The sequence below is a fragment of the Protomyctophum bolini genome (assembly GCF_963924005.1).
Source record: "Protomyctophum bolini genome assembly, chromosome: 20".
NCBI lineage: Eukaryota > Metazoa > Chordata > Actinopteri > Myctophiformes > Myctophidae > Protomyctophum > Protomyctophum bolini.
In genome coordinates, this window is record NC_137881.1 from 26992823 (window position 1) to 27010672 (window position 17850).

The 17850-nt window shown below is 42.1% G+C and overlaps 1 protein-coding gene across 1 annotated transcript; it reads left to right on the forward strand.

Moving 5' to 3' along the window:
* Positions 1-292: 292 nt before the first annotated feature.
* On the forward strand, positions 293-16553 carry rce1a (Ras converting CAAX endopeptidase 1a). Its single transcript, XM_080791977.1, has 8 exons — positions 293-665; positions 1532-1634; positions 3908-3991; positions 5377-5455; positions 7001-7168; positions 8224-8295; positions 9346-9408; positions 11630-16553. Exons 1-8 carry the CDS (start codon positions 490-492, stop codon positions 11857-11859), a joined length of 975 nt encoding a protein of 324 aa, XP_080648103.1. The 5' UTR covers positions 293-489; the 3' UTR covers positions 11860-16553.
* The last annotated feature ends 1297 nt before the right edge of the window (positions 16554-17850 follow it).

Genomic DNA, 17850 nt, shown 5'->3' on the forward strand with positions numbered 1-17850 from the left:
TGGTTTAAACTAGCCATGTTTTATGTGAGAATCATATTGCAGCAGCTCAACACAGAAATACCTGATGTGTATGACTGACCAAAAACGTATATTTTTCTTTCTGTTTACTGTCAGAGTGCTCCACGCTCCATCTCCGAATGCTATATTGAATGATGATGGAAGCATTTGCAATAGACGGATGCGCAAACTAAAAGACGAATTGATCCCAGTCGTTCTTAAAAAGAACTACAATAGTTATTACGCGTTATAAACTTGCCAGGCAGCGCGTGACGACGTCAGAGAACAGCGCCGGAAGAGCTAGCTTAGCTAACAGCACGCTAAGCTAAGCTACATCCAGCTAAGCTTGAAAACAAGGAGAATCGGTTTCTGTCTCTCTCACAGTCTCACTGTGCGTGCTCTGTTAAATGGTTGAAGGAGGGGCTGTCCTCCTGGTGTACTCCAGACATTCGTTCGCTTGGTCTGCGCTGCTGATCGCGTCTTGTCCTCGCCATGGTGGAGGACGGTGATGATGTAAACCTCCTCCTGGCGGATCAGGAGGAGACCATCGGCCACGGCGAGCTGGCGGTGCCCCCGGACGGCTTGTGCTGGATCTCGGTGGTGTCCTGCCTGCTGCTCGCCTGCTCTTACGTGGGGAGCCTGTACGTGTGGAAGAGTGACCTGCCGAGGTGCGTCTCGCAGAATGTTACAATTATAAACGTTATTGTTTATGTTAATAGTATGCGTATTGTGCGAGTGAGGTTCCAAACGGTCAAAAAACGATATGGAGAATGTTATTTAGATTGGATAGATATGTTTTTTTTAGACAGGTGCTACGTTTGACAGTCCTTGAGTCCTGTGGACTCGGATGTGAACCAGGCTTAATAGTGCTTACTGCCTTTTCTGGTTTTATCCTCTTAGCAGTTTTTGTATCGACCTGTACTTTCATACCCATTATGTGTTCTGTTAATAACATTTTCAATCAGTAGACACACAGACAGTCGTTTATGGACTAGCGTTTATTAATCAGGCCATGTATTTACTCTCACCTTGCACTTTGTAAACGCTCTGGATAAGCGTCTGCTAAATATAAAAAAATGTAAATAATACAGTTTATGATAACATGGTGCACACGGTCGCATTTCACCCATTTCTTTACACCTGTTAAAAATAATGTTGATTCTGATTCTTGAACAAACAATATAGAATTGTCAATGCATGCCATAGAGAACCCATGTCTATGGTTTCATAGTACACGTCCCTTAGATACATGCAAAATGTTGCACCTGAAAACATTTGTTAATATCTTGCAATGATTTCAACCAGCCCTTCGTGTTCTGGGCTTAACTCTGGCTTGCTATTGCTGGGTCAGCTTAATTGATCTTTTGATTCAAGTCAAGCACTTTGTTCAGTTCTTTCAGCTTAGCGTAGCTGCTTGTGGCAGGTAGAATTGTTCCCCGGCTGCCGCTGCCTCTATAATTATTATAGCCCTCATTTATCACAAACACTATAATTAGCTCTCTCTGACTTTCCCCCTGTTTATCTCTTTCACAAGGGATCACCCAACAGTAATAAAGAGGCGCTTCACAAGTGTCCTGATTGTATCGGCCCTGTCACCCATCTTCGTTTGGACATGGAGAGAAGTCACTGGTGTGCGGGTGAGTCTCTAGTTACATCACAGTACAGTAGATCTTCCTCCCACACAAACAGGCACAGTATGTGGGTTTTAATTGCATATAAAATAGGTAGGCTATTCTTATAATTAGTTAATAGGCAGTTCTCTTATGTTCTCTCTATTTTTGTCACGTTGCTGTGTATACGGGACTACAGTACGGATGTAAATTGGCTCATTAATCATCATTAATGTGCACTGTCCAGGAAATAAAGTACAGTAAATGGAAAATAGCACGGTGTGTTCCAAAAATTATTCAATGAACACAGGGCCGTGTGGTCAGATAATAGTTGGAAAACCACAGGTCAATATTGGTCTGATCAAGAGACAATGTTGAGTACAATGAGTTATTTGTAAAACAGAGAGTAAAGGTGCTCAAGTTGTGTTCTGCTCTCCTTGCTCTGCAGCCAGGACAGGAGACGCTATCACTGTGGGTTTCATGTCAACGTCCCCAAAATGTATTTAGCTGCCGACCACCATTTGAAAAGATTTTGAGGCAGGGACCCCTGTAAGAGAACATGTGTCAATATTTGTCAAAAATAGCAGATCTACAAGCTCATAAGTAGATTGGCTTGTAGATTTTTGAATGCGCAATAAACAATACATTTGGACACAATTGTTTAAACTATTCTTCTTTTTGCTGGCGAGATCCTGGAACTCCAGAAGGTCCCTATAGGCTAGGGGTTCCCGAACCTCACTTTATAGTTTATACAAGTCCAGGAGAGTCTTAGTTATAAGTATAACATTCCTTTACGGTGAATGAAGAATGAAAGAAATTGATGAATTGAAGTAAAGTCCAAGATTAACAACTGCAAAAGAATGCAGATGCAAATCCATTTATGAACGCCATAACAATGCTCACAGTGTAATCCCAAAAGTCTTGTATTGACTTGCATGTTGACACTCCCAGACATATTGCTGAAGTCTGTTTCAAACTACTTCTGATTCAAACTGACGTGCCCTAGAAAAGAACACGTCTGGGCTTCAATGGGAGCTCAGTTATGTAACGTGCAATAATCACCACCTGTCAGTGACAGGCCTATCAGGTGCTCAGGTTTGTGCGGCATGTTATACAAAGCCACCACGGCGTAGAATATGAACGATAGTAAAAAGGTCATTTTTCAAGGTGAAGTAATCCTTTATGAACCAAGTGCTCTATCACATGAGGATTTATCTGCTGATCTGTTTCTTCATGTGCTGTTGGAACACATATGCTCATGCTGTACACGTGATGTGCATTTTACACATTCCCGTTCCTTAGCGACTCCCTCTCTTAACGGTCCGATTCCTTAACGGTTCCCTTTAACCCATTCTGAACGGGAACCCCTTTTGGTGTTAGCATCATGTTATGCTTTAGCTATTGAAAAATAGCAGATCTACAAGCTCATAGCGCGCCACCGAGTGGCGCGCTACGAGCTTGTAGGTCTGCTATTTTTGAAAAATCGAAGAACGACTGACATTTTTAGAATCTGATCTCAGGTCAGAATGGGTTAATCAGACCAGTGTGTGTCCAGTGGAAACCTCGTATGAATCTGATCTCAGGTCAGAATGGGTTAAAGATTTCCATTTTTACAGTTGGATAGATAGCTTTATTGTCATTCAGCAGATACATAAAATGCATAAGAGAACGAAATGTCGTTTCACTAAATTCACTGGCTTTTAGTATGCTAGTTAAAAGAGAGCAAAAATACTATTAAAGTCTAAAATCCACTTTTAAAAAGAAATAAATTAAAAAGCACCATTAGTTCGTTGAGAGACACATATTGCACAACAGGAGTCCTTATAGCAGCATATAGGGGGAACAGGTTAGGGGATATTGCACTTGTTCAAAAGTCTAATGTCTTGGGGGGGGGGGAAAAGCTCTTGGAAAATCTTGCTGTTTTACTTCCAATGTTTCGATACCTTCTGCCAGAAGCCAACAGAGTGAACAGTCCCTGGTGTGGGTGTGTGGGGTCATTCCTGATGCTGTTGGCCCTAGACAGACAGCGGTTGTGCGCAGTGTCCTTGATGGAAGGCAGTGATGATTTTCTCAGCTGTTATGGTGGTCCTTGAAATAAAAACAAGTTTGAGAACCACCCGGTGTTGTAAATTGTAATTGTATAGCATTAGCAGATGTGAAATCCACATAACAGCTCTCACAGTGTGATAAAACAAAATGTGATGGATTCCCGTTCCTCAATGTTGGGTCCGGTTCTTTCTAATTGTTCCGGTTCCCAACGTACTGACATATAAATGCATGTGTGTGTCCATTACATTTAGGCCAGCCCCTCGTTATGGGCCCTGATGGGGATCCGTTTCGAAGGCCTCATCCCTGCCATCGTGCTTCCCCTGCTGCTCACCATGGTAACGCACACATCAACACCGGCATCATTATTAGTGAACATGACATGTGATAGTGGCTGCACTAGGGATGGGTGTTTTGGGCTTTTAAAAAAGCATGTTCAGTTGTTGTTGTTTTTTTTTGCTGTGTTTGAAAACCTTTCACAAATTTAGAAATGTTCAGAAATCTTTCACCTAATGGCAAAAACATAAATACGTATCCATTTAGAAATACATTTTGAAATAAACTGATAAATAATATAAATTGCTGTTTTAGCATTGTTTACACACTCAACTTTTTTTTTAAAGTCAGCAGTTCTCATACTGCTGGGTTGAAAGTGTTTATGTCTGACTGTCAATGGGTTTTTAATCAATTAAAAGCGTGTGACTAAGTAATAATTTCATTGTATCCTTGCAACACACGTGCTTTGCTCCTGAATAGTAACTGTTTTGTACATACAAAATATCTTTAAACATATAGACAACATTTCGATTAGACATATACATAACATGGTTAACTGTAACATGACATCATCGTATAATTCTATACACATACACCCTGCAGAGCCAGTGCACAAACAAACCTTGGACACAGCGATTCTATCATGTCGTAGTGCTGACATAAGTATTCCAGACGGAACCTATAAGGCCAACATCGTCCAGATCAAATTATTAAAAGTAATCTTTCTTTCTGGGAATCATTTCCACTGCCTCGTGGTTTCCTGGTTGTGTCTTTTATCAGCTTCGCCAGCTACAGTTTAGGAGCAAAGACTTAGTTTTGTTTAAAAGCCAAGCCATTCAAAATGAGAATGAAACTTTAACAGGGGGTTGTTGTAGAATACATAGCCACCTTAGCATATTTTGAATTTAATATTTATACATTTTGTGGCAGCCAGTAACATTGGATATGTTTGTTTGCATAAAGTTGCATAAATCCAACAGGATCAATTTAACTTTAATATTGCATCTCTGTACCAAGTACTGTGGTTCAACCGCCTTTACTGGTGGCACATATTGGCACCTCACTGTGGAATAAAGAGAAGTATCCGACCCATAGTTGGAGAACCGAGAACTACTGTTGTTCATGTGTTAAATCCAGTATGAGAACTGCTGACTTTTAAAAACAGTGAGTGTGTAAACGATGCTAAAACGGCAATTCATATTATTTATCAGTCTTATTTCAAAATCAGTCCTAAATGCATTGGTATTTATGTTTTTGTACACTATTAACCATGTACCATCAGTAGGCTGCGCACATAAGGAGTCACCAAAAAAGATGAAAAGTACAGTTGGGACAACTATAATGTTGTGCTACGATTATATCGTAGCAGAGTTCAGGTTCTGAACTGCTTAACTGTCTCTCTCATTGAACAGGATGGTAACTGGTTTCTCCTTTTGCGGTGCTCCAGGTGCTGTTTCTGGGCCCTGTCATGCAGCTGGCCATGGACTGTCCCTGGAGTTTCATGGATGGCATACGCGTGGCCTTCGGTAAGGCAGACAACATGTCTGATCCCATTCTTTTTTCTTAGCCATTACATAAGTCCATATTCTCAGTCATCTTTATCAGTTAAGGAAAGAAAAGGAAAGGTACTATGTTTACCCAGGGTAACTGGACTAAGCTCAAGAACTTGTTTACAGCCAGGCCCTGCTCATAGAACATTTCATGGTAGAGGTTCAATGCCTTGTCCAAGGGCACTTCGTGCCGGTCCGGGGATACGAACTAGCGACCTTCCGATATCAAGACCGCTCCGCAAACCGTTCGGCCACCGCTGCCTCTTTGTTGCTCAATGAGAGGGGAGTTACTTACGAAATTACCCAATGAATTTCACGTAAAATCCAGTCCAGTAGACTATGTCAGGAATTGCTGAGACGTTACAGACTCTGTAATGAAGAAAATGTTGCATTTTGCAAATGTACTAAAGTTCAACATTGGTTTAATAGTGCTGAGCAGAGCCTGCGAGTTATTATCTGTGCTACACGAATAACACGATGTCCCGGAACAATTTGCTGAGTGCTGTCAGAGGTAGCCTAAAATAGCGCTTTAGTGTATTAATATGGATGCCACTGTAAATCTGGGCATATCGTATCACACTGTAATGAAGCATCCGCACCACAAGTAAATCCTGTACAGGTGGCTGGCCTTGTCCTCTCTTAACACCCTGAGAGGAGTGGCGTGAACAACACAGTGGTTTCTAATGTCACGCCAGTGAGAGCAAATCTCCCCCTTTTGCACACCTTCCCACACTCCTGATTTTCGTGGGAGTCTCCCTATTTTTAACGCGTCTTCTTTCTCACGCCGTGCTCCCGATTGAGTGATTTCTCCCGTTAATCTCCCGGCTTTTATGTGCAATGCCATGCGAGGACAATCCTGCCTGGAACGCGGCGGCTCTCGTCATCGTTTCCGCTTGGCAAGTGGAAATGGATTAAACTGTTCCCCAGAAATGGAATTCCTTCCCCTTCCTAACTCTTAATTCATGTTCTTAATGTTAGTATCTGCGCAAGACTCACGCACAAACAATGCACACACACAATGTTTACATTGTTATATATGTTGACTTTTTTGTTTTGTGAGCTATGAATTTAAGACAAAATAAAAAATATATGTTCTATTAGTGTAATCTATAAATGGTAAATGGTGCATTTATAGAGCCTGCAATACATTCACCCATTCACGCACATTCACACACCGATGGCAGGGGAAACCATGCAAGGCACCAACCTGCTCATGGGGAGCAATTAGGGGTTGGGGGCAATTAGGGGGTCTTGCTCAAGGACACCAAAAATCTGGGGGAGCCCGGGTTCGAACTGGGAACCTTGTGGTTCCCATCCGGCTACTCGACCCCTGAGCCACTGCCGCCCCGCCTTAGTAGTAGATATGAGGGAAGGACATTTAGCAATACCTCAGAAAATCTCCCTCTTTTTCACAGCCTAATGTTGGCAAATAATATGTGTGGACTTGCAGAAAATAAATCATGTCATTTGGTGTTTCCCCAAACAAACATTGTCCCAATGTCCCCGTGTTTTGTCTTGCAGACCCGTGGTTCTGGATGCTGTGTTTCAGTGACATGCGCTGGCTCCGGAACCAGGTGGTGGCTCCGCTGACGGAAGAGCTGGTGTTCAGGGCGTGCATGCTGCCCATGCTCGTGCCTTGCACCAGCCCCTCCACCGCCATATTCACCTGCCCGCTCTTCTTCGGAGTGGGTGAGTGCATGTCCCCGCAGCTACGAAACGAAATGTTGTTTTCTAAAGGAATGTAACGTTACTAATGAATGTTGTCATCGTGTCATTATCGTGCATTAACTATGTCGACTGAGGACCCCCTCCCCCCGCCCCGTTGCATGACTCATTGCCTCTGAGGCAAAACCTTTTGCTGAAGATGGCAATACTACAAGCTCGCAACTCGTCGCAATGTCACAATGCATTGTGACCTTGTAGACCTGCTGTTTTTGCGGAATGTTTGCGTATTATGACGTGCCCAGGAATGCTATGGTTCATTGAGTTAAAGGCGAGCCAGCATAATCCAGCAGACCCCAGCATAAGATAAACAAGTGAAATTGGAAGTGTCGAGTTTTGTCGTGGGATTCTGGATCAGGCAATATAGGAGTCAAGACAATATTCTCAGGTGGTGATGGTTATGCTTTATGTACATGATATCATGTACATAAATCGTGCCAAGAGCACAAGGGCAGAAATCATAGTTCTACTCTATAGCTGCCTCAAGGACAAGTGGAACCATAACAAGATAGGCTGTAAAATAAACTATTAGGCTAAGTGGAGACAACTAGGCTAGGCCCTTACAGATACCAAACATCACAATGTGTCATAAGTGATGGTGAAATATAAAGGTTTGATATAAGCAACCATATAATTTCTTCCTCAAGTTCTCTCTCCTGATTAGATCAAATTGGTGTCCCGTCCTGAAAATGTATTTGTTTACTAATGAGTTGGAGAGACCGGGAGACTGAACAAACACTCTATAACGATGATTGCTAAGACTACTATGATTATTATATCACTGACAACTCTGTGACCCCCCTCTTTAGTATAAGTCATAGGTTCAAATCCCACATTTACGATAGGACAGTGCTTATATTGGTGTATAGGCATTCTATACTGGGATACTAATCGTGTGAGTTCAATGAACACACGTTCATTGTGTATGTATCGAACACGTTCCTGTGTATGTGTCCAGTTTTGCTGTTCAATAAATGGACTTTGGTGCTGATGACGTTCTGATAACGATGATGTATTTGCAGCTCATTTCCACCATGTCATCGAGCTCCTGCGCTTCAGACAAGGGAGCGTGTCAGGAATCTTTCTTTCGGCTGGTAAGAATCTCTACATTATGTGTTATCCAATTACGGCTGCAACGATAAATCTTAATTGAATCGATTATTCAATCAGTTGCCAGCTAATTCAGTAATCGAATTGACAACTAATTGCTGGAGTTTTTGGAAATCATTGTGGGTGTTTTCCCACTTAACCATAGTTAACTAAACTAAAGGAGTGAGCCATCTCTCTTCCCTTACAATCTGCTGATAGTTTCACATGCACAGTAGCGACTGCAAAGCAAAATATGACGCATAACGGTGGTGGTGGCTTTAGTTGAATAGCAGTCTAATCAGCAGCTGAGCAAAATATAATAATGTATTTGAATGTCAACGTCCAGGCACAATTTGAAACACTATTAGCAACACACCAACAAAGCGTTATTCAGATCAAGTCTCGCTGGCTTTGAAATATCATTCCTGAAATTGCATGTTTAGTATTTTAATAGAACACATCATGCATTAGGTTTTATTTGAGGCTGACCTTTCTGGCCACAAATGGAAAGATTTGAGAAATTTGTTCCTTAACGTTCACTAACCGGTGGCATATCTACAATAAGGCGAGGTCCGCCTGTCCAAACCCATTTTCTGCCTGGCCAAAATCCATACACGGAGGACAAAAACAAGACCTGAGAACTATTAGTGGACAGCGTATAGGATACAGCCTTTGTATCGTATACTGTCTCTCTTTGAAAACCTTTAGTGCTACTGATTGTGCGCGGGGGCGCGACAATTAGCACATCTTGCCTGCCCAAAATGTAATTCCTAAAAACGCCACTGCTTCTAACCAATGGCAAAACACAGATTATTATAATTCAAAAAAATATTCCCCCACCAAACGGTAGAAAGGAGTTTATTAACCCATTTTGGGCGGGAACCCCTTTTGGTGTTGGCATTATGTTATGCTTTAGCTATTGAAAATGAGCAGATCTATAAGCTCACGCTAGGTCTGCTATTTTTGAAAAACGACTGACATAGAAACATAGCTTTTCCAGAAAACTGTCAGGATGTACAAGACATTTAACATATATTTCTTGGTGTGCCCCACAGTGTTCCAGTTCTCCTACACGGCAGTCTTCGGAGCCTATACGGCCTTCATCTTCATCAGAACAGGTGAGGGCTTTGCACGGCTTTTGGAATCTTTTGAAAGTGTCTCTTATTAGAGAGAGCGTAGAATTTTCTCTAAGCTCTAACGGCTCAAAGGAGGCTTTTAACCTTTTTATTTTTAAGACATAAGAGCATACGCAGTACGCACACTGAGATTTCCGCTAAAGTTGTTCTTTGGGTTCTTAAAGGCATGAATAACATTGTATTAAACAACCTTTGCACAGATCTGAGTAGTAGGCTGTTTTTTAGGTTATTATTAACCTATACTAAGACTCAGACTGTGTTTTCATTTATTTTATAGTTTACAATTAGTTTTTCTCCAAAACTACACTCTGAGGAAGTTTTCACTGATTCATCTCTTTGCATTACAATAAATCTACTAATAGATGACATATTGTGGTTATAAAATACTTTAGGTGGTTTTGCAGTGGCTCAAGACCAATAATTCATTATTTGCCGCTAGACTAATCTCAGAAAGAGTGTAAAAACGTCCATAGCCCCGCTCTTTAGAATTATTGATGAGCTCTGCAGTTGCAATTTTCTTTTCGCGAGGCAGGTTACAGGTGCATATTATTAATATCCCCTAATAGATTCAGAGGTGTTGTTTGTCACACACTCATCGTACGTGTATGTGTAGTGAAACGTTGGTGTATAGCAGCAAACTGTGACGATAATATACAACATAAAACAAGGTAGTAGTAATAAGTGATCAAAGTGTAGATCATTTAAGTAATCCTAATGAGCAAAATAAAACGGCATCAATGATATACACAGACAGGTGTAGTCACTGTAGTGATTGACCACAGACTAGCATATTAGCATATTAGTTTATCAACTCGCCGCAATTAAGTGCATTTTAGTTTGACTTCACCTTCATTTAAATTGCATTGAATTGAGAGAGAGAGAGAGGATAGTTGTTTAGAGTTAACACTAGAGAAAGCTAAAAGTTTAAACGTCAAAGTACCGAAACATGATTGATTGATTGTTTATTTATTTTCGTGTCATGCACACCTTGTGCCCAACCCTCATGGGTTTATAAGACACCATTTCACATTTGCAATTACAGCATGTTTTACAATACATAATTTATGCATTTTACAGCATGTTTACATTACAATGTAATTCATTAGTAAACAATTCCTGAAATGGTAGGGCCTACTTATCATTGGTATTCACATACTCACCTTTTTTATCATCGTCTAGCTGACCATTTAATTGCACACAATAATTTGATCACTTTGGAAATGAACTATAACATCTGTGAGTTTGACATACTGCACTGACGAAGACAGCATGTTAGCATAACGATGAAGACATCGATGAAGATTTTTCGCCGTGGCGACATGGCAAACTGGCATGTTCTCTGGTATTTCCATATAAAATTTGGAATTGCACTGTCCCTGAGTAACTGAAGTCTGATATATATCTATTTGTTTATCTACAGTATATATAATCTACACTATATGAACATTTATAGAATAGACTATGCAGTGTGCAGAATCTCTCTCGCTCTACTATATACTACTACTACTACTACTACTACTACTATATATACAGTACTGTATATATCTGTCTAGTATACACACACACGCACATCAGAAAGATGAACATTATGTGGTGCATATGTAGTGCAAACGGACGCATACCGTATTATGCGTTGAACTGTGACAGTTCTAATTTGGCTACTAATGTACAGTAGACACGATCCTGATTGCCTGATAAGGTTGAGCACCACTGAACTAGCGCTCTGGCTCCCCTGGAAATTCAGATAAGAGTAAGAAGTTAACAGTATAGTAATTGACTTCTTTAAGAAAGTCACAGAACTTGACAGTCTAAAACGAAGGTCTTATTCTGGGATTCGCTTGTGTGTGTGTGTGTGTGTGTGTGTGTGTGTGTGTGTGTGTGTGTGTGTGTGTGTGTGTGTGTGTACTGTAGTCTGAGAATCGAAGAACAAATATATTCAGAACGATCTGGTATTCCATTATAAATAATAATACAGTAATGGTGTACTCGGCGAAATGGGCGACTTACATTGAGCCAGACCACCCGAGTGTCTTGTATCCGAGAGCATGAGCCGCCGTGTGAATATGATCAATGAGTGAATTAATATATTCTGTATACTGTGTGCATGTAAAATGTAGGCAACTTCTCCCTGTTACTTCGAATCAAACTTTTATTCGTTCGCCGCTATAGAACACAAACAAGATGATGTGTGTGTATATCTCAGGTCACCTGGTGGGCCCTGTGCTGTGTCACTCGTTCTGCAACTACATGGGTTTCCCCGCCGTCAGCACGGCCATGGAGCACCAGCACCGCTTTACCGTCCTCTCCTGCTACCTGCTGGGCGTCCTCCTCTTCTTCCTCTTCCTCTTCCCGCTCACTGACCCCACGTACTACGGCCTGCCCACGCCCGTCTGCACCCTGTCGTCCTCCCACTCGTCCCTCTGCGTCTCCTGAAGACTCCTCCTCGGGGACACCTCCCAGCGGCGACGCGCCACCCCCGTCCGTCGGGGGACACACAGCCGACGATCTCACGTCCACCCGGCCGACACCCGTCTTGACAAACGAGGAGGGTTTGGAACCGGATGGTGTTCGAGGTGAACGGGGAGGAGGCGCGTTAAGTGGGGAGTTCGGGGCGCGTGCAGGGGTTAGGTCAGGTCGCTTCAGGATGTGAACCGACACCTTTTGGTGTGGTGTTTGTCTCAGGAGTGGGAGTGGATCTGATATCCCTCGCAGCCCAGGGTGACCCTCGGTACGTCAATATGCGGTTCTTAGCGTAGACTCGACCAAGAGGTAACGTTATACCCGGTCCCTGGTGCATCCTTTGCGGTTGCGGAGAATAGAATGGCTTTGCTGATTCAAGTCAAGAGTTTTTATATATATAGAAAGGCAAATAGATGTTGATTTATTTAGACTGTGATTTAAGGTTATCTATCTGCATGTTTCAGTGCTGGTGGTGTTTGTGGGTTTTTTTGTGGGGTTCTTTTTTGGTGTTGGGAGTGGACGAGGGAGGGTCGTTTCTCTTTTTGCGGGAGTCTATATTTAGTTTGTTTTCGAGATCTCTAAATCTAATCTGAGGCCCCACCGCCTCATTATAACAACCGTGATGCTGCACCATTGGCACAGGTACCAAAAACCACACTCATATTATGAGTTCAATCCTCTGTGTTCTACTTCGGTCTCTCCATTCCAGACATCCTGCCTGTAGGAGCTTGTAAATGTCTAAACCAACAGCACCCTGCAGTGGCTCTCGTGCTTTACTGTACCCATACTGTAGGCAAAAAAAGGCATTTACTTCAAATCGTCTCTCTGTCGGGTGGAACCCTCATATGTCCACAACTGTTACTTTTCGATTCAGAAATAGCAGATCTGCAATCTCAAAGCACATCACTTCACACCACATTTCAAGCTTGCAGATCTGCTATTTTTTATGCTTTTTGTGTGACGCTGTTGTATGATAAAGTACGGTGTTAATTTATGCGAAAGAAAAGTTAAAATATGGACATGAGAGGTTTATTTGTTGCTCGACAGCAACGAAATGCCTATGGTGCTCCATTCTATGTTTTTTTTTTTGCTGGGGCTGCACAATATTGATAAAACATCCTTCTGCGATATTTTTGCCAAATGTTTGCTTTGCGACATAAACTGCTTCAAGCTGTTTCTGCCACACCATTTCATTCTCAGTGCTCAGCGAAACAGCTTGGCGCGGAGGAGGTGGGGACATCAAATAAAACATTTTGTTCCCGTAACGTAACTTAATCTCCACGCCCCGAGGAAATCACATACCACCAGAACTGTCTGTGCGTTGTCGGTCGCACCCTCTTGAAAGATTTGCACCGGTTCATATTGTAATTAGTTTTTCGGTACTTTTGCGCTGAATTGTACAGCCCTAGTTTTTCCTTTAAAAAAAAAAAAATTCGATATGTTTATTGGGGGGGGGAAAGAACCTTTTTAAACGACGTTCCACGACTGTACCGTTCCTTTTAAAATGGTACGGGAAACTTCTTTAACACTCAGGTGTCATTCATGGAGGCTGGGACATTTTGAACCACTACTTTGCATGCTGCTACTGTACATACTGTTATGTGCTTGCAAGACAGGAAAGTCCACGTAGTCTGGACAAGCCATGCCACTTTTAATCATCATACCCCCACGCACATTCACTCTCAAAATCCAGTTCTACTTAAAAAACAGGATTTGTAAAATCTATTTCACATTGGATACCGACTTCACCCGCATTGCACTATGTATGCATACCGGAAGATCTTTTGCTAAAGCACTGACGTGTTCATCTTCTGGACACTAGAGGTCAGGTGTGTCAGTGCTTTAAGGTTATATTGCAAGATCTTGTACAAGAGGAGTTTTGTTGAGTGCGTTGTTGATTTCAAGTGGAAATGGTCTGTTGTTCAGTGTCTGGCTTTCAGAATTACTTCATGTGGGCAGTCAAGTCTATGGACTTGTAATGTTTGTTTAGGGCACTAAAGGTGACGTCATGTGGTAGCCAAGTCTATGGATTTCTTTATTCGTTTGTTTAGAGCACTTTAAACAAACATTATCAGGTGCCTCTCACTTCACGCGAGTGTGATTTTTTTTTAATTCTCTTTGTAGAGTTTAAATTCTTCACTTTGACCTACAGAGCTCATAGTAGTGAGACCATCCATCGGTGATTATCCCATTCTGAACGGGAACCCCATTGAAAAATAGCAGATCTACAAGCTCATAGCGCGGCCACCGAGTGGCGCCCTACGAGCTTGTACTGTAGGTCTGCTATTTTTGAAAAATCGTGAAAATGCGGCACGAATCCTTGAATATATATCCTTTCGGAAGACTTTTTTTTATTTATTTCGACGTCTGGCCTAAATGGGTTAAGCATTGAATGTATCCGAATGGGGTGCAATCGTAGAGCCATCTGGTTAGCTGCTCTCTTCATATGGCCATAGCCCACCGGGCCTGTCGAGACGGGTGCTTTTATATAAGAACCAGAACAGAACTCTGCTGAATAAGCTACAAGCGTACTGTGAAGAACGAGTCACTTGGGATCTTGAGCAATAACTTATATGGGGGGAGAGAGGGGTTAAATGGACCAAATCAGGACATAATTACCGCAAATGAGGAACCTGAAACGTGTGCTATCTTGTGTATTTATTTTTGGATCATTTTTAAGACACGACACGGGGTTTGGTTACTGCCCACTGGCTGGTTTATGTCCACCGTGGCCCCATATTAAGTAAAATAGTGGGCCAGTCAGAGTGAGTTTGGGTTGGTTGTTGTACCTGTCTAAAGGTTCCACCAGAGGGTGCCAGAGTGCTTAGACAGAATTACCACTGTTGACTTCTCTCTCTAGTCTGCACTCAGTTTAATGGCTGCTCTGGCAAGTGTCATCCGTCACCCTGATGTATTTTCCCTTTAGTTTATACCAGATTACGCCCTGTCCTAATGGGAGAGATTGATGCACAGTACTTGAGTGTGTGTGAGACACCTTGAGTCATCAGCTACTCTGTATTCTTTCTTATCACATTGGCTCAGCCAGGAATTAATATTTAGTCATGCATTCCACATAGCATCCCACACCCTCCCCAATCCGCATGGATTTGTTCTGTTGTGACAAGTGCATCTCCAAATGGCAAGCAAGGTCCCAGCACCAATCAAATGCAATTTCAGATCAGGGTCGTATGTGTCGGAGAGAAACGCACGTGAAGTAGAAAATCAGACCCGTCTGAAGTGAGTCGTGCAACTAAACATACATATACATGGGATACAGGGAGTCAGGGACACGGGGACGGACAAAGCTGGGCTTTGGAGTGGCTCCACCCTATGGTTGCACCACTCAAAAATATGGATTGAACCCCAAGGCGTTTTCATGCATCTAAATGAGCCAAATGTGCATAGAGGAATGCTTTGTAGACTCGAGGCTTTGGCCCATCATCGAGGCCTGATTGAAAGGCCATTTAAATGTGGGGTAATAATAATATCCACCCTTTCTTTAGTAGTACCTACTAGAAATGTTGGATACGGTTGCTGCCCTGCTCAGGCGTCCTGTCAGCCCAGGTGATAGATTACCCCTCGGTAGCTACAATCTGCACAAGCCAAGCTGTGTCAAATTCCCATCATCCGGTATCAAGGGAGAGGAAGTTGTTTTTTTAATGAAAAATGCTTGCATCCTCTGATCAGCCCGCCCCAAATTATCCCCACGCATCTTATTTCGTGCACGCAGACTGTCGCTGACTCATCCCTTTATCATTGCAGTGGGCCTGCATATATTGCCAGCCTCTTAAGTGTAATTGATACTTTGCCATATACGGCGGTGTCGCTTGTGTTGTGTGACACCATGAGGTTTTAAGCTTCAGCATCAGCCTGCCATGCAGACCCCAACCCCCGCTGATAGAGAAAGAAACACAGTGCACTGTTTTTCCTCCAGAAATGTATTTTTTCTTTAAATCCAGGAATAACACAGCTATGTTTGCTCTTGAGTAGGCGCATAATCCATAATGTGCGACAATATGCACCCTCGGCCGAGAGACGCGCAAATCTATTTTTGCTAAGTGTTGCGCACAGTTGGCATCTCCGCTATTTTAATATACAACCAGAGGAAGGATAATATAATATATGGAAATTTTGTTTTTCATTTTCGAGTCTAGAGAAAATTGTAAAGTAGGACAGCTCGTAAAACTATATAGATGTTTATATTGAGGACTATATTTTGTAAGCAGATCTATTTTGGTGACATGAATTGAATGTACACATGTACGACCATTTTACCTATGATTATTAACGATCATTTAACCTATGATTATAGCATTCACCAAACAGTTGTTACAATGCAATTATTTGAATACTCTACAGATTGAATGACACACCCATGTTTTAATATGACAATCTTTTGCAGAACCTTTGGAATCGCTGCTGAATATTACCCGTTTGTAAATAAATGAGCTATACTTTTATACATTGGCTGCTGGCTGTGGAGTTATTGCCTGCATGTGTGGAATGTGTCTGTGGCTTCACTCAGAGATCACGTCTCTGGGCAATAATTCTCTCCCATTGTTAGCGGAGCTCGAGAAGCAATTGTGCAACTATTTGGTCGCGCGCCCTGAGGGTTTTGTTTCAAACTCGTCAGCATCTAGTGGCAATGTGGCATTTTATAGTTTTTTAATATGTAGTAACCATTGTAATTTGTCGTCATATTAAAGGCTTTTTTTACTAAGTCCTTTTGCTTGAGTGCGCTTGGAGTTTACCCATTTGCTGTGACTGCCCTTCATCTATGATTGGAATCGTTACCCTGTGAACTCAAGCACTCTGCCTGCCTTTTGTTCTTTGTGCAACTGTAGGTGTGTGTGCTCGCTCGCGTGTGTGTGTGCACGCACGCACACAATGACTCACTGTCTATATAATGATCCAAACACTAGTCACATATTAAAAATTTCAACCTGGCATCCCTAATTTGGGCATGCCATTGTAGACAAAAGTTTTGAAAGATTTCCAAATAAAACGGCAACCAAAAATAGCAAAACTACAAGCTTACGACGTGTCGCATCGTGACCCGTTGTGAGCTTGTAGATTGCTTATAGCTAATATTCATTGGCGGCTTATATATATATAGGGCTTAACTAGCTCTGGTCCATAGCCTTAAGACTGGCCCGTCTTAAGGCTATGGGACTGTCTCAATTCAATGCCCTCGCATGACATGCAGCTCAGCCTCTCGACTTCTGCAGAAATACTAATAATGATTTTGCTAAAGCTATGGACCAGAGCTGTATAGGGCTTAACTGGGTGTCTGTCATGGTGAAAATCTATTGGAGGTCAAAGGGGGGTTCAATATTAACACATTTACTACAAATTTTCAATACTTCTACAAATAAACTACATCTCAGAGACAAATATTATTGTACTTTTACTCCACTACCATTATTTGAAAACCTAAGTTACTAGTTGTCGATTTTGATTATTATTACAAAACATACATAATATCATTTGAAAATAGCAGATCTACAAGCTCATAAATGTTCCATTCTCAAGCCATTTTTCAGGACACTGAGGACTCGGGGAGGTTAGCTGGCAACGAGCCACGTGACTCGACTATGTGCACACGCCTAGGATGTTGTTGCTTCATGAATGAACGTACTTTGTCCTGAAATGTTTTAACCCACTAGTACAAATGCCTTCTAAATATGTAGTTCTCAACAATTCCAGAAATAGCAGATGTACAAGCTTGCAGCGCGGCACGAGGTGACATGCTGTGAACTTTTGTGTGTGTGTGCTTTTCTTTTTAATAGCCAACGTATACAATCTAAAATGACATGGGCGCTTTCCAGGGTTTTAATGTCTCTCCATCCCTCTCATGCACTGCCCTGCTATGTGTACTATGCGCACTGCTATTGCCTTCAGTAATAATCCTAGGCCCTTGAGCCAATAGGAATGAGGGGTCTCCCTCCACTCCTCACTGGCCTC